Source organism: Lepisma saccharinum, chromosome 8, assembly GCF_977018435.1.
Source record: "Lepisma saccharinum chromosome 8, izLepSacc3.1, whole genome shotgun sequence".
Lineage (NCBI taxonomy): Eukaryota > Metazoa > Arthropoda > Insecta > Zygentoma > Lepismatidae > Lepisma > Lepisma saccharinum.
The window spans coordinates 86,554,419-86,579,500 of NC_139236.1; the positions used below are offsets into that span (position 1 = coordinate 86,554,419).

At 37.4% G+C, this 25,082-nt stretch overlaps 1 protein-coding gene and 1 long non-coding RNA gene across 4 annotated transcripts in view; one reads left to right on the forward strand and one right to left on the reverse strand.

The window, feature by feature from the left end:
* The window catches only part of LOC145991264 (putative elongation factor 1-delta), a 26,028-nt gene continuing 946 nt past the window's right edge, over positions 1–25,082 (forward strand). The window contains exons 1-8 of one of the 3 annotated variants that reach the window (XM_083127228.1): positions 1–139; positions 3,171–3,266; positions 5,635–5,913; positions 13,943–14,029; positions 18,175–18,268; positions 19,604–19,843; positions 20,837–20,962; positions 23,648–23,763. In XM_083127228.1, coding sequence (XP_082983354.1) covers positions 3,177–3,266; positions 5,635–5,913; positions 13,943–14,029; positions 18,175–18,268; positions 19,604–19,843; positions 20,837–20,962; positions 23,648–23,763 — 1,032 coding nt within the window. In that variant the 5' untranslated portion in view covers positions 1–139; positions 3,171–3,176. The remainder of the gene's footprint in view (positions 140–3,170; positions 3,267–5,634; positions 5,914–13,942; positions 14,030–18,174; positions 18,269–19,603; positions 19,844–20,836; positions 20,963–23,647; positions 23,764–25,082) is intronic. The other 2 variants (XM_083127229.1, XM_083127231.1) reach the window with 2 other exon arrangements.
* LOC145991265 (uncharacterized) overlaps positions 14,758–25,082 on the reverse strand; it is a 19,785-nt gene continuing 9,460 nt past the window's right edge. Inside the window, exon 2 of the long non-coding RNA XR_014442033.1 lies at positions 14,758–15,018. This is a non-coding gene — a long non-coding RNA (uncharacterized LOC145991265). The remainder of the gene's footprint in view (positions 15,019–25,082) is intronic.

Sequence of the window (25,082 nt, forward strand, 5' to 3'; positions counted from 1 at the left end):
AGGTCTTCCTGCGATCTTTTCTGTTCTTGTGCTCCATTGCAAAGTGTTGCTGTAATTCTCTCTTCGTGGCAAGTGGTTGCAAAGACACAAATCACGAAGATTAGGTTGCCGCCACGAATACCTACTTTCGTTTATAAAGGTGAGTTGTCATTTAGTTCAAGCTTTTTATCTGACAAACAAGTTACAATTGCGTAAATTCGCGGTTATATTAACTAATGTAACCATCACATATGGACATGTGGTAAAAGTAGGAATGGGAAGCAAGAGCTATTTATGTTATAAATAATAATAATAATAATCTTACGCACATGGCATACATTCTGTCAATGGAGTAAAGCAATGTTCTTCATGTCTGCCTGTTATTTTATCATCCAGTAGATTATTACATGAACAATGTTGGACTTGTTAGCTTGGTTGTTACACTACGAAGATAACATAGCCTATAGCTGTTACTGTGCTACTTTTGACATAATGCAGTTAACGTAAAAAAGTATGATTAAAATTTCAGTATCCGCCAAACGTCTGAAATTCCTTTATTTTCATCTTTTTGGTATTTTTTTCGTTTCGTCAATTTTTGACATTCATACTTACGTACAGTATGTAACATTGTTATTCGTACACATAGAATTTCCGAGGAAAAAATGTCATATCTACTAGTAAATATAATCATTTTCATATGTACCTGGAAATTAATGTTAATAAAGGTTTCACCAACAAATGTCAATAAAAATGTATGTTCAAAGTGTATGAACAGAGCATATAATTTGTGTGAAAAGAGAAAACACACTGTTTCATGCAACATTGTTATTCATAGAGGCAAGAGTTTCAATCTTCCTCGCACACAGCGCCACTGCTATTCGGACGATTTCGTGCAGATTTGCAACTTCGTAACAAGTTTGAACATGCAGGCATGCTCCCCGTCAAGCAGAATGCTGGCGTACGTATTGTTGTAGGTCTATCGTCTTATCTATCAGCATGTTTGAAATGGGCAAGGTGAAGGAACTTAGTTCCGATCTGAAGGATGTTATTATACATTTGTCCCTTAGAGGTTATTCTTTAAGAAAAATTGGACAAACAGTCAATGTGTCACACTCCACACTTCAATACATAGTAAACAAATTTAGAGAGGAAGGTTCAACACAGACTGTGCCGAGAAAACCAAAAGAGAGATGGTTGAATAAACGTGATGAATGCTTTATTTTAAAAAGAGTGCGAGAAAACCCCCGACTAAGTGTTCCTCAGTTACGACAGTTAGTAGAAAATGTTGCTGGCAAGATGATGTCCGATCAAACTGTCCGACGTGCCTTGTCGAAGTATGGATATCATGACAGAATACCACGAAAGAGGCCGTATGTAAATAAGGTGAATCGCAGGAACAGACTTTCATTCGCGAGAGCACATCCACAAGGACCAGGAATTTTGGGATAGTGTCATATGGTCAGACGAGTCCAAGATTAATATATATGGGTCAGATGGGATAAATACAGTCTGGAGAAAATCAAATAAAGACAATGATCACATTAACACAGTTCCAACAGTTAAACACGGTGGTGGGTCATTAATGATTTGGGCTGTATGTCGTCCAAAGGAGCCGAACCCTGTGGCCGAGTGGTTAGCACATCGTTTGTGAATGTCCATTCATCAGTTTCATCACTCATACTCATCTTCACAAATTAGCCAAGAGGCACAAAATGCGAAGTAAAATAAACTAAATCAAATGAAAATCGTACAAAGGTGTTGGTACCATCCAGTTTATTGATGGTATTGTGGATCCATATGTCTATTTGGACATATTGAAGAACAATGTAAAGCAGATTGTCCAAAAAATGGACATGCCGCCTATCTACAGATTCCGACAAGACAATGACAGTAAGCATAAGGTGCAAGTTAACATGAATTGGCTAATATGGAATGTGCCCAAACTACTACAAACACCAGCTCAAAGTCCAGACTTAAATCCCATTGAGCATTTATGGCCAATTTTGAAGAGGCGAGTCCATGAAGCAGGTGTCAAGTCCAAACAAGAGTTGAAAACTGTTGTGTCAAGCAGTAGTTAAAGCCAAAGGATACGCATCAAAGTATTAGAACTGTCAGTCAATTTCCTCTGAACATACTTTTTTTTTTATATTGTTAAATGTACGAATAGAAAAGTTGTACAAAAAATGGCATGTTTCTCTTTCAGTTTCATTTAATGTATTATTGTCATTGGTTATACAGAATTTGGGTAAGATTTTATGTTCCTAATGATATTAGTTATTGAATTGTAAAGAAACAATTTCAAAAAAGTGTATTTCTTTTCAGATATTAAAGAATTTTCTTTGAAAATCTGCTTCGCGGAACATTCCTGAAGGTGTATTAACGTTGTTTTGTTTAAATTAATTGCAATTTTTCACATTACCAGTACGTCTTTCCTTTTGCTTGCCTGAGACACAATATGGCGAGTACACCTTCCTACATAATCGCGCGTCGTGCCTTATTGTACTTTCTAGACATGACCGACAAAATTTAACTTCAGATTCTTGATTATGAGGCCTCAATTAGTGAGTATGTCAAATATGAAGAAAATAGGAGAGGGTTCCGGTCATCTCAAGTCATACCGCACTTTGTAACCAACTAGACGCAAGAGTGAAAAGAGTCAAAAAATGTAATGAACTCAATGGGACAATTTTGTTTTGTTAATGGTTGTGTGTTAACTGCACCATCAAGGACAATCTAACTTTGTATGTAGGGGCTATCAGCTACTGAGGAGAGTACATGGACTATTTTTTTTAAATATATGTACAGAGGCAGCCCCCCTTTTTTAAAAATTATATAAACTGTGACTTATCATCTACCGCAAACCTGAATTCTTTAACTGCCATTTACTAGTAGCAAGATTTTATGTTGTCAAAATTATTTGCAGATTTTTTGTTTTAGTGGTAGTTTTGCATTTGCTAAAAAGAAATGCACATGATTGCCCTAACTCCACACCCCCTATACACTTTTATGGTGTGGTGCATAGCACAGGGTAGCACTTTACTTTACATTATTGAGAGAAGAATGTGTGGAGTGGGTTCTGTAAAGTGAGGTTAGAAAGTTCAAAGTTCTTTTCACTAGTTTGCATTTAAAAAGAGGAAAGATGCATTCTATTTTCGTAATGAACATTTCAAATTTACTCTATTTTTCCTTAGGATAAAATGGCATCACCTCTTGCACAAGAGAAGATCTGGTTTGACAAGTACAAATACGAAGAAGCTGAACGGCAGTACTTTGAACAGTTAGCAAAGGTATTTATTAGAATATTATTCTGGATGCTCTTATTATTCACTCCACTAATTGTGATAAACAATAGATTTCTTCCTGGACTGCTTCAAATTGTGATTATAGCCCATAAATTAATGATAATATTCAAAAGTTGTATATTTTAGAGCTTTAAAGGAAACATGACTCCCATATAGTGATATGAGTTCTATAATAGGTTGTCACTTTATTTCTGTAAAATTTAAATTTAAACTTGTCGGTAACCTTCCAAATTTTATCAAGATATAGATAGAAAATGACTGAAATGTGAATCTAAGAAAAACATTTTTTCTATTAAACCATTATTAATCTTGTTAGTTCGTGCTTTTTTTCATGTAAATACATAACATTGGCTGTATAAGTAAATTTAATAACTTGGAGTGGTAATTTATTATACATTGCATATTTGGTGGGGTGCGAAGTCCCTGTTCCATCAGCAATTGGTATATCTGTGCTGTATAAAATTGTCGTGATTTTTGAGCAGAGGCATTCGTGTATTGTGTGTGTGACATTTCACACACAACACAACATGTAAAGTTGTGGACATAAAGGCAAAGTGCTCCCCTGTGCTTAGCACCACGCCATGAAGGCGTATAGGGGGTGTGGGGGTAACGCCCCACACTTTCTTGATCCGGTCATGAGTAGGGGTGATGTGATCAGCATCACGCCCCTGACCACCTTTACCCCCCAGGGTTTCCCCCAGGTACCCATGTCATTCGACGCTGGGTGGGCGTCGGGGTTGCTTCCAACATTAGAAAAGTTCCCGAATTTGAACCGGCCGGGGATTGAACCTGGGACCTTGAGCATGGTAGTCAGATGCATTACCGTCTGAGCCACCGCGGCATGTTTTGGACATGTAATTGTGTATATTTAAAATGAACTGATTTCATATTATTATGAAATACCTTATGGTATCTGCTAACAAATGAAAAAAAGCTTTAGTATGATGATATAGCTTGAATGCATGAAAAGCAGTAATGAAAAGTGTGTTACATGTGTGATGCTTTAAAAATGTAGCAAAGTTTGTCTTCATTTATCTGGAGCATACATACTACAGATGCTAATAAACATTGAAATATGCAATTTGTATGCATTCACAAACATTTAAACTTCAAAGCAATTAAATACACTAATTATGATCACTTTAATTCATTTTCATATTTGGGAAATGAGAGACAGTACTCACTTTTTCCACGAAGCTGTTTTTCGTAGATCTATTAATTTTGGTTGCCACTGCCACCATCCTCGTAACTTGTTGCACTCAGAAATTAATAGAACTACAAAAAACAGCTTCGTGGAAAAAGTGACTACTAATGTTCTGTGTATTTAATTCATTTTGTTGTTTACATGGAGCAGAACCACTTTTCGTGGAATGCCCAAGCGGGATGTGCATTTGTCAATGATATTGCATGGTGCATCAACATTTTGCTGTTGACCACATTGGGCAACAATTTGGGAGCTGCGTTAAAGCAGTAGTAGCTAACTATGATGTTCAACCAGAAAATGGCAGATGCAAAGTTACGACCTGCACCGAACACAGACCAGTGTGTGAGAAACTTACTGAAAGGACTCAACTGAAGAAACTGTTTGAAGGACTTAACTCACAAAAGGCTGTTGTATCACAAAGTTTATTTTGGAAATTGAAATCTTTGCAAATAGACCACATTTCTCATAAAATTAATAAGAACTTAAAAATTTCTAAAGTTATTAATTGTAAGAATTTGGTTAAGTTACAACATTGCTAGGGAACTGGGAAATCTATTTAAAAGTACTTGCAAACCTGCAAAAGACAGAATGACTTAAGTCGTGGATTAATATGGGAGTACTTTAACTTTATTTCCTGGCTATTGTAATATGTTTCAGTGTCAAAATGTCCATGAGAAGAAATTCTAGCTAGCTCAGATGTAGTAGGTGTAGCCTGTGATTGCTTGATAAGGCTCGGCTGCACCTTTGGCCAACGGCATAGCAGCTGTTTTCAAATTTTTCTCTCCTTTCAAATTTGAAAATTTGCATCTGCTTAGAATTTCTTCTAGAGCATTCATGTGAATCTTCGTGTGGTTTCTTTCGATGTTTATATATTTTCAATAGTTTAATAGACTTAGGTAACCATGAAAGTATTGAGTATATCGAGTCAACAGTGAAAGAAAATCACAGGAATGCTCTAGAATGAATTCTAGGCAGATGCAATTTTTTTCAGATGGAAAATCGTAGCATTTTTTTTTATAGCAGGAAAATTTGAAAAATAAATTGTCCTTGCATCAGTTAAAGGTGCAGCCAAGCCTTAATAACTATTTGTGTAAATATTCTGTTTTCATATTGCAAAAATGATTTTATAAACTACTTTTTCCTTGCAAGCTGCTTGTTAATAACGGAGTGTCCTGCCCTAAAATTGAACCAATTTTTGCCCCTCTCCCTAAACCAGCTCCTGTTTCACTTCCGGTTCAAGAAGTACATGTGGAGATTGCCCCCGCTGCTACCTCACCCATTGTTGTTCCTAGAAAAATTCCTGTAAGTGATCCCCAACAGCCAAGAAATGAAAAGCTAAACAAGCAGAAGGAAGGTAAGGAAATAAAAGATAGGAAGAACAAGGCTGACAAGAAGGGAAGAGAACGTAAGCACAGGGAGGAAATTAAGGTAAAGATCCATTTGGAGGTGTGCAATAATATGCTTTCCTGAGAATGCGTAGCTATTTGCTTCACATATGGACCATTGTATTACTATTGCTATCATTTTTTTTCTTTGTGCGTGCTTATTTTGTTTGCATCTCAAATTTTGATTTAGTTTTCTTGTATTGAAATTTCATTACAGAATCGTTTAAGCCTGTGCACTAAAGTTCGGTTGGCATGTAGGGAGCTCTTTTAAATTATGTGTTAAAGCAGTTTATTGTAGCATATTGATATGTTACTCACTTTTCGCACACATCTACTCAATGGCCAGCCATATAAAGTAGCTTTCTATCTTGCCACAATTGTCAGTGCCCCTTCATGAATTTCATGTAATCATCACTCATCCTCATTGTCGTGATTAGCCAAAGTGGCAGAAAAGCAAGCCTAAATGACACAAAATACAATTACAGTGCAACCCTGATTTTACATTTTCGTGCATTAAACAATCAATCTTCATTGTCCCAATGTGGCAATTTTCCTCGATTTTAAGTTTTTTCAGCTTGGTCTCCTGAAAAACATGAAATTGGGCTTTCACTGTACAGTCTTTCTCTTCCCCTCTCCCACTAATACATATGTTAGAGGCTTTCTTTTATTATTCTGCACTCATTTCGCCATCTTTTCCTGACTTTCCCATTCTTATTTCTAGGAATGTGTGGGTTAAACCCCTTTTGGGCACACCTTCGTAGACATAGATATGACATTGCTCACGAACCTCATAGCTTACCCGAAATATGAATCTGGACTGGACCTACAGTTTTAAAGTGGTATCCGAACCACTCTGTGCCTCCACCCGATATTGAATTAGGGATCCCTTGATTACAAGGTGGAAGTTACCACTGCACCATCAGGGAGACTTCTCTTTGGGTTACTGCACACGTTCCCTGCTGTGTTTTACGACACATAACGTGGTTCATAGTATGTCATTTTTCACAGAATACGTGTCTTCCTTGCAACACTGGCACACACCATTTCAGAACAGGAAACTACATCACCGATACGATTTAATGTTACGTTGGGTTGCCAGCATACAGACTGCAAAACTGGAATTTTTGAATGTTCTTAGCACTGAAACAATGCACCAATGGCAAGATATGTTGCTGAGAAAATTTGTTTGTTTTCATGTCCTCTGTACATTCCTGTGATACCCTGTATAAAAATTGCACGTGTGTTTTGCGACAAATTTCTTTATTCGAATATTGTTATTGACATGTGACCATTCTCAGAGCCTTGTGTGAATGGTGACAGTGAATCATTGAAATCATTAGGCAAATAGAGTAATTTATTGCAAATGACCCATGATGTGGCCGATCAGTCTAAGGTGCAAGCTTTGGGCTCTGGCTACAGGATGCGCACAGGTTCAAGTCTCCCGGGAGAAGTGTAATAACTTTTCTCCTGAGATTTAGGCCTCTGTATTGGACCAGTTGCCACCCACCAGTGTGAGTCAATTGGGCAGCTATGAATGAGTAGCATAACCCAATTATGAAAACCTACAACTATGACTGGGGGTTCGTCGTTCTGATCCCACGGCACCCTGTAACTAGTTGTATGATCTCCCACCTTTGGTGGGAGTGAGGCTGGCAGTCGATTGGTAGGCACTAAACCCTCATAGTCTGTTACACCATGGGTTGTAATTAATGCAAAAGGCGCACTGAATCTTTATATGTGTGTGTAAGGAGAGAATTCAACTGTTTCTGACATGAATTGAAGTTTGAAAGTGTTTATTTTAATACCGTAAATCCATTTACAACTAGAACATTACAAGAATTGCATTTCTTATCTCGTCACATGGTGAAAGTTATATTTGTATACTCATAGTATCTTCATATTTCACTGAAGCATGGGTTACCAGGCTGCAGTTGTGTTTGTTGGTCCTCCGGTTGCATCTTTTCATGCTGAGCTAGTAATTGGAGCTTTTAAAATGGGGCGAGGGATTTGCTGTTGTAGTGAATCATTCTTAATATGATATATGTTGTAAAATTGTGTAAAAGCCCTCAGTTGAATCATTGCATTGCTTGAATTCATGTAGCGGGTGAAGTTAAGATTGCTTAAAACTGTTTATCGGGATGATGAAATTGACTTGTTAGCATGTGGACTTTATTTAAGGTACCATCCTAAGAGTAACTCAGTACTTGCACACCTTTGATTTGTGTCTGTGATTCCCCAGATGCTCAAATCCTTACTGGTTTCCTTCTGTAAACTATGCTTATCTGTTTATGTGCACACCTACGTTACAGGTACACATGCTTTAAAATATAACCACATTTCTTACTTTTCTATGTTGTCCACCATGTATACATTCATATTCCCGTCTGCTGCAAAATACATGTACAAATCTTATTGAGCAACTATATACCGGTAACATGCATAATGGGAAAGCTTCTGTACAACCTAGCTTATTTCATTACGCACAGTCAGTCTCCACTAGTTTTAATCTCATTTTGTTCTTATTAACTTGTTTCTACGCAGCGGTGGCTCAAAGATGGGACACTACGAACAATGCTGTTCTTTCCTCCCCCAGTGACATCACAGTTATCTGCTTGTGATGTCACACTAATTTGGTTTATATATCTGAAATTATTTAATGCAAAGGCGTAATGATGAAGACCTATCAGATTCCATTTTAATATGACATAAATTGTTGTGATTAATATGTGTGTTGCATCATTAAAACTTTTCAAGCTAGAAATATGAAATTTGGCAAGTTGGAAGAACTAGGATTATCAACCTAACGACATAACCATATTTCATCGTATAATTGGACACAGAAGATTACATTTTGTAAGTCTGTACTTCGTATCACTGTAGTATATTTTCTCAAGTGTAATATTTAGACTACAATGCACAAATAAATAACTAATGCGTTAACTTTTTTTCATACCGGAAAAATGTTTGCTAAACTGTCACAAAGAATGATATGCATTGATTTGGACTATTAAATTTTAAAGTATATTGACGAGTAATCTGGCAGCAAAGAAAGTTTAGTAATATATGGTAAAAAAAAAAGCAGCTTCACACAATAGTCGCACCTCACTTTTTTGCAAAAAATGTTAGCATAAGATCTGCAGCGAAATATGGTATACAAATGTGTCCTACTCTAGTCAACAGTCAACCCCCTGTTGATACATATCAATTACTAGAAACCACTGCAGAGACAAAGCTATAATTTTGTGAATTGAAATATCAACGTAAACAATCATGATCTGCGGGAGTGAGACAATAAAAAGTCGATGTCTATTTAACCTTTGATATTTCAGAAAAAAGATAATAAATATTCAATTTTGATGACTGAAACTTTGTAAAATTCCAAATTATTGTCTGTCAGCATGACATTAATTGAACTGCAAATTAAAAATGAGGATCTATAGGTCATAAAGTTTATTTCTGGCATTGAATTTCATATTAGGTAAATCTTACATGTTAATTTAATTTCATACATTATTGCACGTTTTTACTTAGTTGCTTATATTTTCCTTGCTCTTTTCATATGTAATAAACAAAATGCTTTTAGAATGCATGGCTTAACTAAAAATATCCTTTGTATGCCTATGCTTGTAGTTGCAGTTTGAAGGAGCTTGGAAGTGTATTCTAATATATGTTACAACTGTACAATTCATTGAACAACTGATAATGTATTTTTGTGTGTTGTAAAATCGTTTCAAAGCTGATATTCATTCGATGTATTTTTCATTTCAACTTCTATGAGAGATATATAATTTGTCATACAGTTCAATCCCCTCTTCCATAATGTAGTAATCTAGAAACGTTTTTGATGTTTCAGCGCACTGATGTAACTGGAATGATAGGAAAAGGTTGCAAATTGTTTTTAAGACATGTGGTAGAATGGTGTTTGTGGTTATACTTTGATTAGTGTCCCAGTCTCACCAGATATTAGAAACCAGGTTGCTCTTTCACTTGTCCATATTCAATAAAATTGATGGTGACTTTCAATTTAGTTTTTAGTGAGAGGAGGGGGGTTCAATGCTGAAAAATAATTTCGAATATAATTTTAGGTAGGAAAGTTAAACAATTATTTACTCTATGTGATCAGAAGTATCCGGACACCCACCTGAAAATAAAGTACAAGTTTGAGCAACCCTCCATCGGGAACACTGGCAGTCAATACAGTGTTGGCCCACCCTTAGCCTTGATGACAGCGGTCACTCTCACAGGCATACTTTCAATCAGGTACCGGAAGGTTTCCTGAGGAATGGCAACCCATACCTCGCAGAGCGCCAAAATGAGAAGAGGTATTGATGTGGATCGGTAAGGTCTAGCACGAAGTCGGCATTCCAAAACATCCCAGAGATGTTCTATGGGTTTCAAATCAGGACTCTGCGCAGGCCAGTCCATTAGTGGGACGTTGTTGTCGTCAAACCACTCCCCCACAAGCCCTGCAGTATGGACGGGTGCTCGGTCATGTTGAAAGGCACAATGGTCATCCCCGAACTGGTCTTCGACGGTAGGCAGCATGAATGCTGTTAAAATGTCAATGTAAGCTTGTGCCATGACATTGCCATGTAAAGCAACAAGGGGGCCAAGCCCCCTCCAGGAGAAACATGACCACACTGTAAACCCGCCACCTCCGAATTTCAATGTTGGCACTATACAGGCTTGTAGATGTCGTTCACCAGACATTCGCCACATCAACACTCTACAATCGGATAGCCACATTGTGTACTGTGATTCATCACTCCACACATCGGTTTTCCACTGTTCTATGGTCCACTTTCGATGCTCCTTGCACCATACGAGGCAGCGTTTGGCATTTGTCTGTGTGATGTTTGACTTATGGGCAGCTGCTCGGCCATGGAAACCAAGTTGCCACACCTTGCACCAAACAGTAATGGTGCTTGGAGTAGATCCTGATGCAGTTTGAAATTCCTGTGTGATGGTGGGGATGGATGATTGACGATAATTCTGTACGACCCTCTTTTGGGTTGTACACATCCCTTCACTATAACATCTGAAACAGTGGACAGAGGGATGTTTAGGAGGTTGGAAATCTCACACACAGACTTCCTACACAAGTGGCACCCAACCAACTGACCACGTTGAAAGTCTGCGAGTTTCTCAGACCATCCCATACTGCTGTCTCACATTGTATGCAGACTACTGAATTCGCTGACTATGTGTTCCATGCGGTAGATGACAGTACTGTGTCGCCCTCTATGATAAACACACGTTTCGCGGTGTGTCCGGATACTTTTGATCACATAGAGTATATTCTATTTTATTGAGGGGTTCTAATTCCCTAAGCCCCCTCTCTCTCCCATTTGAATACATTAATAAGGTGAATGTAAAGTTAAAATTACTCTAAGAAAATTCTCATTGTTCACGAACATAGTTTAAAGTTTACAAGATTTTTTAATTGCATTCATCAAGTCTTATTGTTAAAATTATGACTTTTTCCCCCCTGATAAACCTTCAACATGCATACTGCAAAAACTGCAAGATCACCTTGATTATCAAGTGTGAATTTAGTCTTGAACATAAAAACAGCCGACCTCTTTGGTGTAGTTTATCAGGTTGACTTCTGCTGTTAAAATGTGTGTTCGCCTTCTCAGCCCAATGTGATTCTGTGGTGGGGAAGTTTCTAGGTGCTGTCAACTTGATATGAGACATTTTGATTTTTCTAAGAGCCAATAATGGGCAAGTACTGGAGATACACCACAGATACGCAGTTAAATTGTACTCATGGCAATAGGGAAAGTTTGTCTATTGCTGTTGGCATTAGTATCTATTTTGCTACTCAATACAAAATAAGAAACAAATTGTTTGAAAAACTTCTGAAGCAGGTTCTGTATTTTTTTATTTTATGAACCCCATGATATGTTTACTCTTCCAGAGTATTTATTACAGTGCAGTGTTAGAGAAAGAGTTACCAGAAATACTCTGATACACATTGTAATATGTTCCCATATACAGAAACCTTCAAAGTTTAGACCATGCCATTATTGTTGAATGTTGTGGAGTGGAGTTCGCTATGTTGCCAGGGATCCAAGGTTCAAAAAACAGCGTGGGAGTGGGTGTTCTTTGTAAGTTTTCCTTGGTCAGTTCCATTATATCACTACTCATTCTCATAGTCATGATAATACAAAGTGGCAGAAAAGTAATGTAGGTCAAATCATTGTCATTTATATTTATACATACAACAGTCGAATCCGGGGGTTCACCTGTGGTAACCTCATTACAAGTAAGATTGGAATTCTCACTCTCTGTTACACTTCTGTCGTCATCAGAATTTGTTGGTACATTAGTCCCCAGAATTTGTTGGTACATTAGTCCCATCCAAGTTGAAATCATCCATATATTCCACTACATCTGTTTTTGTTGGTTTTTGTTTTTACCTGCATATGGATCACTACAATTGTTTTCTTTCCGCATATTGCTTTGTCCCCCACATTCAAATGGCACAAACTGATAATAGAGAAAGGTTTCGCAAATCTTACTTCTTTAAAGAGCACCAGAAATGGCGAGAATGTCCAGAGTAACAATGTTACAAGGTTTTTGTTACATATTCTGTACAGAACTTTATTAATTGAAAATTTACTGCTTTATATTATCAATGCCTACTTTGTGAATATGCAAATATGATTGGTCGTCCATTTTTTTTATATATATTTATGCCAAATCAGCTCATTGTAACTAACAAGGGAGGTTATCTAAGTGTCCCTCTCCGATTTCCATGAAACTTGGCAGGTGTATATAGGGTCCCAAAGGAAGAAATATGTGTTTTTTTGTTCCGGCTAAAAAACGTTTTAGGGGGCAACCCCCTCAAATATCGATGAGACGAAATTAAAGTGGGGATATGACCCCTGTGTCCCCCTCCGATTTCCATGAAACTTGGCAGGTGTATGGAGGAGCCCGAAGCAAGAAATACATGTTTTTGTGTTTCAGCTAAAAACTGTTTTAGGGGGCAAAACCCCTCAAATTTCAAGATGAGGACAAATTGAAGTGGCGATCTGACCCCGAAACCATGTAAATATGGCATAGGAAGAACACGCACATATAATTGGAACACACACAGCACAGAACTGTAGGATTGTCGGTACCAAATGCAAGTGCTATTGTGAAGGATGATTGCGGTTGAAGTTCTGTGCTAATATTACTGGCAGATACACAAGTGGGACACTTGAGATATGAAGTGCATATCACTGGCAAACACGGCTCTGTGCTGTGTGTGTTCCAATTATATGTGTGTGTTCTTCCTGCCATATTTACGTGGTTTCGGGGTCAGATCCCCACTTCAATTCGTCCTCATCTTGACATTTGAGGGGGGGGGGGGTGTACCCTAAAACAGTTTTTTAGCTGAAACACAAAAAGACTTATTTCTTCCTTTGGGCTCCTCTATACACCTGCCAAGTTTTATGGAAATCGGAGGGGGACACAGGGGTCAGATCCCCACTTCAATTTGTCCTCATCTTGACATTTGAGGGGGGGTTGCCCCCTAAAACTGTTTTTTTGGCTGGAACACAAAAACATCCCTTGTAAGCAATATATGTAAGGATATTTATTAGACCTGAGCCGATACTCTTCCGGAAAGTATGCAAAATTCTGAATTTTCTTACTCTTGTAGGGAGAAATAGATTGTCGATAACTATTCTCATACGAATATTGCTAATCAAAACTCTGGCAGGTTGCTTTGGTATCTCCAATGGTAAATGTGTGTTAAAGTTATATATGTTCTGAAATACTTTCAATTACAATTTTAAAGTATTGGTATCAATGAGTATGATTGCATTTGTTGGAAATGGTATCCGCTCAGCCGTAATATTTATAGAGATGCCATAATAAAAGAGATGTTTAGTAACAGGTTGGTTTGAAATGGCACATGTGCATGTTTTGAAATGTTTACGCAATTTGCATTACTAATACTTTGAGAGGTATTCCCACGATATAAGTATGCAAGTTGTAAATCACTTCCAGGTTCCATTCTAACATGATTGACTAGATAACTGAAGCTGTGATCTTACTTTATTTTTCTCTTCTCGGTGTAGGGCTCTCCTAAAAATACTCCCCTCAAAAGTACTCTGGCAGCCGAGGTAGCCAAGGCAAGGCTACATATTAAAAACTCATTAGAATGTGTGAGTAATTTAGAGAAAGTTTAACTGCATGTTTCTAGTTTTTATGCATTACTAACATAGGATAAGTTTTAGTAAGTGAAGTTACAAATTTAATTTTAAAAAATGCAGGCTCAACCAAGACTCGAACACCCGGTAAGCCATGCCGTTGTTCTACAAAATGAGCTACCAAGCAAGCCCTAGTTTCACACAAGTTTTCTCTTACGCTGTTTTACTTGCGTGAAATTGTTTGTTAGCGATACTACAGCTCCACGGTGAGAGATATTAGGTACTATTGATGTTATCTGTGTTAGAGGCAAAAACTGTGCTGTATTATCACTGATGGGCAATTTTACACCAATGGAAGTTAATCAGATGAAACCAAGAGTAGCTTGATAGTTTAGTTGGATTGAGTTTTGGTGCAGCCTGCTACCTTCCTTAAATTTCTACGAGGGCAAATCAATAAGTCGGTTCCACGATTTTTTTTCACAGCAATTTATTGGTCAAACAAGACGACAATAGGTGTGCAGGAGTAGCAGTTCGTTACTTATTTTTCTACATATCCACCACCAATGGCAATGCATTTTTCCCACCGTGACACCAATTTGGATATGCCAGTGGCATAGAACGTCATCGGCTGCTGCTGCAACCACTGTTGCACAGCATGTTGCACCTCACAATCAGACGAGAAGTGCTGGCCAGACAGTGCCTTCTTCATAGACCCGAAGAGGTGATAATCAGAGGGTGCCAAATCTGGACTGTATGGCAGATGTTTCATGATTTCCCAGCCGTACTGAGCGATTTTTTCCTTGACTGCCATGGCGACGTGTGGCCTTGCGTTGTCATGAAGGCCTTGAACCGCTGCACAGGACGTCGTCCCCATACACCAGCTTCATCCTCGTGTGAATCTCCATCGGTGTCTTGTCTTCAGCATAGAAGAACCGCACCATGGAACGCTGTTCCTCGACCGTCGACGATGTCAAGCGGGTAGCCATGTTTGTCACTGCTGCCATCTGTGGCAGAGACAAAAGGAACATTACAAAATCACTCATTATAACCTCGGGTCGGATGACATTTTCAGTACCCAAAAGTTCACCATGGTGTGATTATCCAATCCTCTGCAAAAAAAATTGTGGAACCGGCTTACTGATTTGCCCTCGTATTTAAACGCACAGCCATGAAACTAGGGAGGTGGCAGAAGTTCGCGCATTTGCCATGTCAGAGCACATCCCTGTGTGTCCGGAGGTTTAAGAGAATGAAAGATCTCGTTGTAGGAACTCCATTTCTGGGGCCTGTAATAAACTTTCAATTCACACGATCACCAGCTCTGTATCGAATGGGACTCGAAAATACCCCAGAGAGGTGTCTGTCTGATGCCCAAACTAGGCAACACAGCCTGCTTCACGTTGCCACACCGTTCGCAGGAACCAGCACCTTTTGTCCCACTCTTACTTTACTTTTTGAGATGTGGCACCAGTGCAATTCTGCTCAGCCGCTTATTTTCATGGCCGTGTATTTAGTACAGGGTGTACACGATGGACCTCCGGGGTTTTGAAGTGATGGGAAATGAAAACTAAGACACCTGCACATTTTTTGGTAATTTTATTGCAAAGAGCAACTCAAAAAATACCACACTTCTTTCTATATGAGCACCTTTAGTGACGCGAAGAATGTCCATCTGGTATTCCACTTCATGCCACGTGCGGTGCAGCACGTCGTCAGGGATGGTATCAATGACAGCAACAATTCGGTCAAGCAAAGCATTCCCGTTTGGCACCTTTGTTGATTAAACTGCTTCTTTAATATACCCCAGAGGAGTGGCATCTGGGCCTACGATCTGGAAAAGTTTCATCTAACACACGGTGAACAGGTAAGCTCCAATGAGGACGGACACCATCTTGTTGAAACAAAATATTTGGATGCAGATGTGCAATTTGCGGAGAGGCAAAGTGTTCCAACATGTCCAGATAATTGTCAGAGAGCACAGTGTTCACGAAAGAAAAATAGAGCTACAATATTGTTATGCATCAGTCCGCACCAAACGTTCAGTTTAGGGCTGTCCCTGATGTGGGTTCTCTGATGTGGGTTACTTTCTCTCATTATCATCAATGAGAGAAAAAAACATAGTTTGCAAAGTCAGTCCTTTTGGGCTTGTTGTCCACTTCGATTTCTTGACAAATATGAACTTTTTATACGTACAGACGTAGCCTTTTTCATAGCACCTTATGAACTGTTGAAGGAGGCATTTGTAGTTCTCTTGCGGTTTGCCTGATCAACTTCCGCAGGCTGCGGACAAAAACATCACAAACTTGCTCAACTCTCTCATCAGAGACGCGTGGCGTACCTCCCCCTGGCTTCTTCAACACACTCCCGGTTTCCAGACACACCGAAACTTACGCTCCACCGTAACAATTGATTTTGAGTCCGCAAACCATACCACAGTGTGTGCTTTCTCTTGAGAAGATGCCATTTTCACAAAAGCGACGACAGCGCTGCCAAGCATGACGCACACGAACTAATAAAAAAAAAAAAAACACAAACTAGAGCTGAATTGTCGTAACTTTATTTTCTAATTTTTAACATCGCTTCAAAACCCTGGAGGTTCATCGTGTACACCCTGTACTTTTCCTATGGGTGTCAAATTGTAAGATAATTTTCTGTGGTGTTTAATAATAATAAATATGCAGATATGCCTAAAAAAATTAATGACTTACAGCAATAACAATACAGCTTAACATTGATTACCAATTTTTACAATTTGTTTTAGGTGTGGGAAATCAAAAGTGTACATTATCTGATCAAATATATACAGGCTGACCTCCATGGTAGAGTGTTTTGGACAGCATGCTACAATGTTAGTGGTTCCTGGTTCAAATCCTGACCTTGGCATGGGTATTCTTTTCGAGTATCCCTTCATTAATTTCATCATATCACCACTTAACCTCATTTGATCAGATAATGTATCTAGAGGATTTTAAATATATACATATAGATGATAAATTGTTTTTGTAAATTGTAAACGCTAAATTGATTGTGTTACATTGAAGTTTAAGTGCTGATTCTTCATCTTATTTTACAACTTGGTGCAATTTTCATATTCTAGCACATTTGTTTTTTTTTTCCTCTTGACATATTCTTTTTAGGCTAGTTTTTATTATTTTTCAAAATCTTTCCCACATATGTATTTTATTTTTCCATGTTGAGAAATATTTTTGTAACTATGCTATAGAAAGGAAAGAACGATTACAGCATCAAATTTTGAATGTTAAATTGCAAGGTAGTGCAAATGTAATTTAGAGGTTGATAGGGAGGAAGGATGTGCAATGCTGTATCAAATATCTAATAATTCTAAGCTTGTAAATGAAATTGTCATTCTCGGTTGGTTTAATAGCTCTGCAGGTCAGCATCCTAATTCGTAATCTGTGGACTATTGGTATATTCACATTAAAATGGGTATGTGGTGAATTTTGTGCAATTTTATGATTTGATATTAGCATGGCTAATGTATACGTTTGCATGTCTTGGGACATGTTGTGGCATAATAAAAGTACGAAGTTTGAGCAAATGTATATATTTTTTTTAAATTCAAGCATACAAAGTTAGGTGTGTTTTCTTGAACAGGAAGTTGAAAGGAGACAATAATGTATATTCTATTGTGTGTAATTTCGTGGAAAATTATAGATTACTGTGTAACGAATTGAGCTTGAGAATATACAGCGTGTATCAAAAGGAATCATCCGATTTCAAAAGGCTATATTTAGGAAACCAATAAACATAGGAGCTTGCGGTAAATTGTAAAATACATGATGGAATATAAAGTTTTGCTTATAATAGGTTTTACTTTGAGCACCACCACCACAATGGATCGGCTGAAAGGGGTCTACCGATTTGACATTACACCATTGCCAAGCGATGTCGCCAGATCTCACAGTCTCCGATTTTTTCTTGTGGGGGTTTGTGAAAGACTCCGTGTATGTGCCCCCTTCCAAGAACTGTGGACGAACTAAATATAGCCTTTTGAAATCCGATGATTCTTTTTGATACACCCTGTATGTTGCCACCATGTGTGTTATTGTGTGCCACTTACGAAATATCACTATGAAAATGTGAAACACTGCTTTCTATCCATGATTTTTCTTTTTAAATGTAAATATTTTTCAAATTTCCAGATGGATGGCATTGCAGCCTTAGCATCATCCCCAAATGTTGAAGTGGTAAACAAGATTAACAGCTTGGAGAAAGAGAATGCTGAATTGTGGAAGGGTTAGTTTTATATAATGATAATACTGTAGAAATCTATTGGACTAATGATCCTTTTTTTATGCAAATGCCTGCAATGTAGTGTTCTTTTGTACACATAATGATTTTCATCGTCGTTTTCATCTAGAATGTGGTCCTGTTTAAAATACGAGCCAATACGTGTATATGAAGAGTCCACTTGACCCATTTTTTTCTGCCAGAAGAATCAACATGTGTTTGCAATAGTTACTGTCTGGGTTTTCAGGTTAGGAGAGAACTTTACTAATAATAATTTTACAATCATTAACAGAGCCTCCTTGATGGCATTGTCGCAATGCTTTTCCCTTGTACCATATTTATTCATGTATAATGGGCATGTTTTCCCAACAATTTTGCCCCCAAAAACAAAAATGTGCTACGTGTTACACAGGAATAATTCCGGCATTTAACATGAAACCACACGTGTGTTCACTGGTACAACACGTGTATATGAACTAGTTCAAATACAAATTACAAGCCTGAGTTTTTAAACACATGCAAGAAAATATCGTAAACAAGTTCGTATAAAATTACTTCTGCAGTGTAAACTCTTACTGTCAGAAGTTTCTACCTTCCTTCTTCATAATTTTGTGTGTGTAGGTTAGGTTAGGCAGCGAAGTTTGGTTTCTCTAGCAGTAATAATTAGGTTTTATCACACACATGCGTAAATTCGGTAATCAAGTGGCCCTGAGTTCATTTCCATGGTGGAGGCTCATAATGGTTCAAATCTCACTTTAATTGTAATTGTTGTTATTGATTTGGTGTTTTATGCACAGTAAGTCTAATTTGGACTGGACGTACAGTTTAAAGTGGGATCTTAAACACTGTGCCAAGTGTCTCCACGGGGTATCGAATCCGGGACTCCTTGATTACAAGGCGATGATGCTACCACTGCGCCATCGAGGAGGCCCCTAAAGTCTGACTTTAAATTGTAGGTCCAGTCTCGATTAGCCTATCTGCGCATAAACTTTTGACAATCATTAGCCATTGGAATGAGAAAATTTGCTAATTCTACATGCCTGCAAAATTGGAAGGAAGGTTTGAAAACTGCTATAACTATTACTGAAAATGCTCTCACAAATAATGAAATGGGCATACAGTGGAACCCTTATTTTACATTCCTTAGTTTTATATTTTCCCTAATTATGCATTCAATCTTGATTGGCCCAACATAGCAAAATGTCATAAAATTTTCCTTCTTTTTACATTTTCTCCACATTTGAAGTTCTTTCATCTTGGTCCCCTCCTGAAAAACGTAAAATCAAGGTTTTTTACTGTATTTATCACTTTTTGTTTTAACTTGACTTTTCACACTTGCAGTTGTTGGAGAGCTGAAGGGCCTGGTTTCCAAGTTGGACAGCCGAGTGAAAGACCTGGAGAGCAGAGGTTCGACAGCAACTTCAAATAAGGCACAGCCACCCAAGGCGGCACCGGCTAAGAAACAGGACGATGACGACGACGGAGTGGATCTGTTTGGATCTGATTCAGAATCTGAGGATGAAGATGCGAAGAGAGTGAGAGAACAGAGGCTTGCCGAATACACAGCAAAGAAGTCTAAAAGTAAGACTTCGTTAGTAAATACTGTAATTGTAGAGTTCATAATGTAGCATCAGGATGCAAAGTCATTAAAAATTGATGGGAGGAGATGATATATTTTACACACACGCACACACTCTGGAATTATATATACAGGGGTGGAAAATGGTCAGTAATATAAGTAAAAGTCTGTTTTTTCAATTTGTGATGCCAGCTCGATGGCCGAAAGCATGGAGTGATCAATTTTTAAATCTTGCTAATAAAGTTTTCAGGTTCAAGTCCCACCTTAGGCATGAGTGTTCTTTGTGAGTGCTCCTTCATGAATTTCATGTACTCATTCTCATTGTCGCAATTATCCAAAAGTAGAAGAAAGGGACGCCAAATAACAAAAATGCAAATAAAGGAATTTATAATCTTTTGTTGCTGCACCTGGAGAATACCAGAAGACTTCTGTGGAAACTAACATTACTTTGGTTAAAAGTAATACATAACACAAAACCAACTGGTCCTTTGCTTTTGACTCCCTCCCAAAGTCGTCATTCCTGACTTCAATTTGTGTCTGCAGATAGTGTACAACATTATGGGTGTCAAAAGTTGACAAAATTTGTGCTAATTTAATGTTTTTGTACAATAATCAAAACAATAAATAGTGATTTTGTGTTAAATAAAAGTGTGCAAAGCCTACTATGGCAACGTAGAGGCCAGATAATACGTATATTTTTGAATGAAATCCCAGTTCTTTTAAAATGCCAATTTATCACTGGAGGTGTAATTAAACTGGTCAGTCAAATCAGTAACTTTGATCCTTTGACTATCTTCCACAATTACGTATGTGTGTTTCTGTGTGTTATTTTATATATATATATATGGGCTAACCTTGTATTTATTTGAAAGCACAATGCACTTTTCTACATAATTCCCAAGTTTTATCATGTGTATATAATATTTATTCAACTAAAATATGTAAATTTACATGTGTTACTGCAGTAATATGCTAATAACTCATTTTCTTTTTAGAACCAGTTCTCATAGCCAAGTCAAACATTATATTGGATGTTAAACCATGGGATGATGAAACAGATATGAAGATAATGGAGAAGGAAGTTCGTAAGATTACGACAGATGGGCTAGTATGGGGTGCATGTAAGTATTATGCATTTTTTAAAAATTGAACCACCATAAACACAAACAAGAATGTGTGTTGAACCTTAGAGTGGGCGCGGTAATAATCTTTTCACCAGCGCTTTCTACGTCATTTAGTATCATTCAAAATGAGCAAGGAAATTATAATGTAAACGTAAAATTTTTTGGGTCTACATTTATTTATATCATTTCTGAGGTTAATATAAATGAAACATATTGAAATACAAGTTAGAATGGTGAAAAGAAGACAGTACGTAACTTAATACATTTTTATAGCACACCACGCTTTTCATCACCAGGCGTGTGTCGTACTTTTTACGAGAGCGATATTCCTGCTGAAAACCTAAATGTTACAAGTATATATGTACAAACACTTTACATTCCAAGTTCAAGAAACCTCACTTGTTAAAACGTCTACGTTCTGTCGACTCATTTTCAACAATGACCTGACGAAAAAATTGCAGAACACTAGCAGTTGCACGGCGCAAACTTTACGACACGGTGTTCTGATCTCAAATAAACAACAATTGAAACAGTTCTGAAAGTGTCGGCCCCCCTATTCCTCATTTCTATCCGGCCTTCTGGATTACTTCCTGCTTTAATCTTTTCAATCTCTCCTTCCACCTTACCCTGGGTGCCTAGCGAGCAGATTATATTAGCGCCGGAATTACGAAAGGGGGGTTTCACATAACATTTTATATTTTTAGTCCATGGTTCATTACACATGTACAGCAAGTAAATAAACAACCGGTTTAAAATGGACAGTACAGTATTTCCTGGAGTTAATTCAGCAATACATAACATTTCTAGTAGGATTATATTGGTTTATTATATGTTGTTATATATTTACATAGCGTTTCCATGTGTTCATTTACATAATCAACAAATTTCCTTAATTCAACATAATTGTGCACCTATGGCTTACACCTTCGGCACTTCCTTTACTGCAGTGTTAGCATAACTATCTCTGCGGGCCTACCCTTAGCTTAAATGATATTCCGTTCATTACAATGCATTTCCTTACGCCTTCACTCTTTCTTTTGGGCATCAATTATTCAATATGGAAATATCCCCACATTCAAGACTTTCTAAAAGGGGACTTGGGACAACAAACAGGGGTTGGCTTACACCAAATGCTACATTATTATATTCAGTCTAGTCACCAAAAGTGGACTAAACTTGAGACGTTCCTCGCCGTCGATCAGTGGAGAAACACTGTTTTTTGCTAAAGCCCTACTGGCCTTTTTTATAGTCAGGGTAAACGTCCGTGGATGTGGACCCCGTAGCATTGGAAAATTCCACTGTAACTGTCTTTTGAAAGACAGCTAGCTCCCCCAACCGGGGAGATAAAAAACAGGGGAATCTAATATCCAATAAGCACATACACTTACATGCAATAATAACATAAAAATATACTCATGGAAGCATATTACTTAACCCTACACCTTGTAGCTGGCCAGCAATTAATTAATACAATATACCAAAACCAGTAATGGTCATCCGACCATTACAGAGTATAACATATGGATTAGTAACAATGACTGCTAATATGCGACACAAAAGACATTGAGGAATACATAAAAAGCATAGGTCGCTGAATTCAAAGGAAACCCAAGAAAATTGAAGAACGTTACTTTTGTCGTAAATTTTGCGCAGGCGCGCCTGCTCGAAGGTTAAAGTAGTGAGCAGTGCGTTTAAATATTATTTTACAAATACTTTTTATCCAAAATGGTGTAAATTTGTATTATAGTGTTCAGCTTATATCAATACCACTATTGATACTCGTATCAAATAACCAATTAGAATATTAATAGTTGCACATGAGATAATCATTTAATCACAGAATTCATATCTTCCTAGAATGTAAAAATAATGCATTTCAAGGATATTTTTGCAGAAGCTGGAAACGTATTTATCAGTATCGCCAGTACTTTTGGATACCAATGCCAATGTCTGCATTGGATCAGTGCAAGGTGGATTAATTTAAATCAGGTTGATTTAAATCACAGTGTAAATTACCTTTAAAAAAAGTATCAAATAATGTATATAAGGATTTTGTAGATACCAGAATCACTTTTTGTGAAAGTACATTAATCTCATGATCATTTAATGGTGTCTTATTAGGCTCTAAAAAAAAGGAAAAGAAGCAAAAACGTTAATAATAATAACCCATGGCTTGACAGCCCTTCAAGGGCCTAGGCAGAACTCCTACTGCAAGTCTCTCTCCCACAATCCTACCTAGAGGTGTGGAGTTCTTCAACCGGTAATGGGTCAGCATGTCGAACCTCACCATTCCGTCCTGCACAGTGCCTTAGACCGCACAGCCACAGAGGAGGACCATCATTGCAGTTAGTCAAAAGTATCAAATCAGCATGCTAAATAACAAAAAATCAAACCTAGGAAATTATATGAAATAGGAGTACAGTGGAATTTTGATTATTCGTTCGATTATACTAAGAACACCTCAGTGGAGAGAAGTAAAAGAAAACGGAAGATTTTATAACCTGTTTCATTTGGACCAAGAAGGTCTAATGCATATACAAGAAAAACTGAAAAATGTGAGAAATCAAAATTTTGTTTGCATCATGTAGAGGCATTATAGTAATGCAACCATCTCAATTATATAATTAATATATATCCATTGTAGTGCTCTGTTTATTACTAGCTTTTTAATTGTTATTACAGCTAAACTTGTCCCATTGGCATATGGAATAAAGAAACTACAAATTTCATGTGTTGTTGAAGATGACAAGGTATCTGTTGATTGGTTACAGGAAACTATTGAGGAACTAGAAGATTATGTGAGTATTTTTATTGGTTAACTATTTGGTTTAAATTCTTGGGTGTATTGTCAAAGAATTTTGGTAAAAGCCAACTCTTGTCTTTGAAGATGGAAAATGTCAGAAGGGGGACCACAAATCACGCAATGAATACAACCACTTGACAGGTCTTGGTTCTTAAAGGAGGCAAGAACATGTGAATTAAGTTTTTTGAAGTTCAATTAAAGATAAAACTATTTTTATCATTTTACTGACTTGGTAACAACTATCATTGTACCAAGAAGTAGCCCAATTATGGCAGCGTTGGCTTTCTCTAAATGTTGAAAACTAATATTACTGTTCGCGGGCCATAGTTTTCTTTGCTTACTGGAATGTTGTTCACAATGTTCTGGTAGGATGCCATCTTTGCAGTGCATTAAGCTTAATGAGAAGCAGTAATCAAAACATTTTAATCTTCATAAAAATGTTACTTTTGTGTTCAGTAAAAGAGTGTGGAATGTTGGATGCCAGATAATATATCTGCTAATACATTAGAATTGCGGGTTCACTTTTTAAAATTTTAATTTACAATTAAATTGGTCAGTCATTATTAAGTTTTTTGCGCCAGATGCTGTTTCACAGAGTATTCAGCCTAAAAGTATGCAGTGGATATTGGGTTATTTAGATAATGCTATACTTTTAGGATATTATTTATTCTTAATGTTATTTATTTATTATTAATGTTTTTTTGTTATTAGTTATTGAATTTTAAGTAATGACATGCTATACTATTTAACACGTTCCCTGCCCAGGGTGGTTTCACCAATTCCTTCCTCCTGCAGCACAGCGGTTGTTGGAGTTCATTTTGCAAATTTCGTTTTCTTCCTGTAAAGAATAGAACAACCAAAACATTTATATGTACACACGGCTTCCCACACGTTGTTGGATTTGCCTTGTACGCATCATTGTTATACTCCTGACTGATGGTGTGCTAGGAAACAAAAAGTGTTGTTTATAATGACCAACATGGCGTGATCGGTGTGCCACTTTTGGTCCTTATGACCAACATGGCAGAGAACTTGTTAAAATGTGTTAGGCCCACTTTAGACGAAAGCATTTTCCTTAATAATTTTCTTAACATTTGTGCCATGACCAAAATGCTACCATGTAAAGTGAGAAATCTTATAACATTTCAGATGCCATGGCATATTTCATGGCATTTCTCAAGGATAGGATCCGTCCTATTTCCGTAGCATAACCAATCAGAAGTGACCTCTATATCACGAGCGCAGTTGTAATGACGGCCGCGTGAGATGTAAACAACGTATCACTTCACATTTTTAAAACACAATAATTATTCA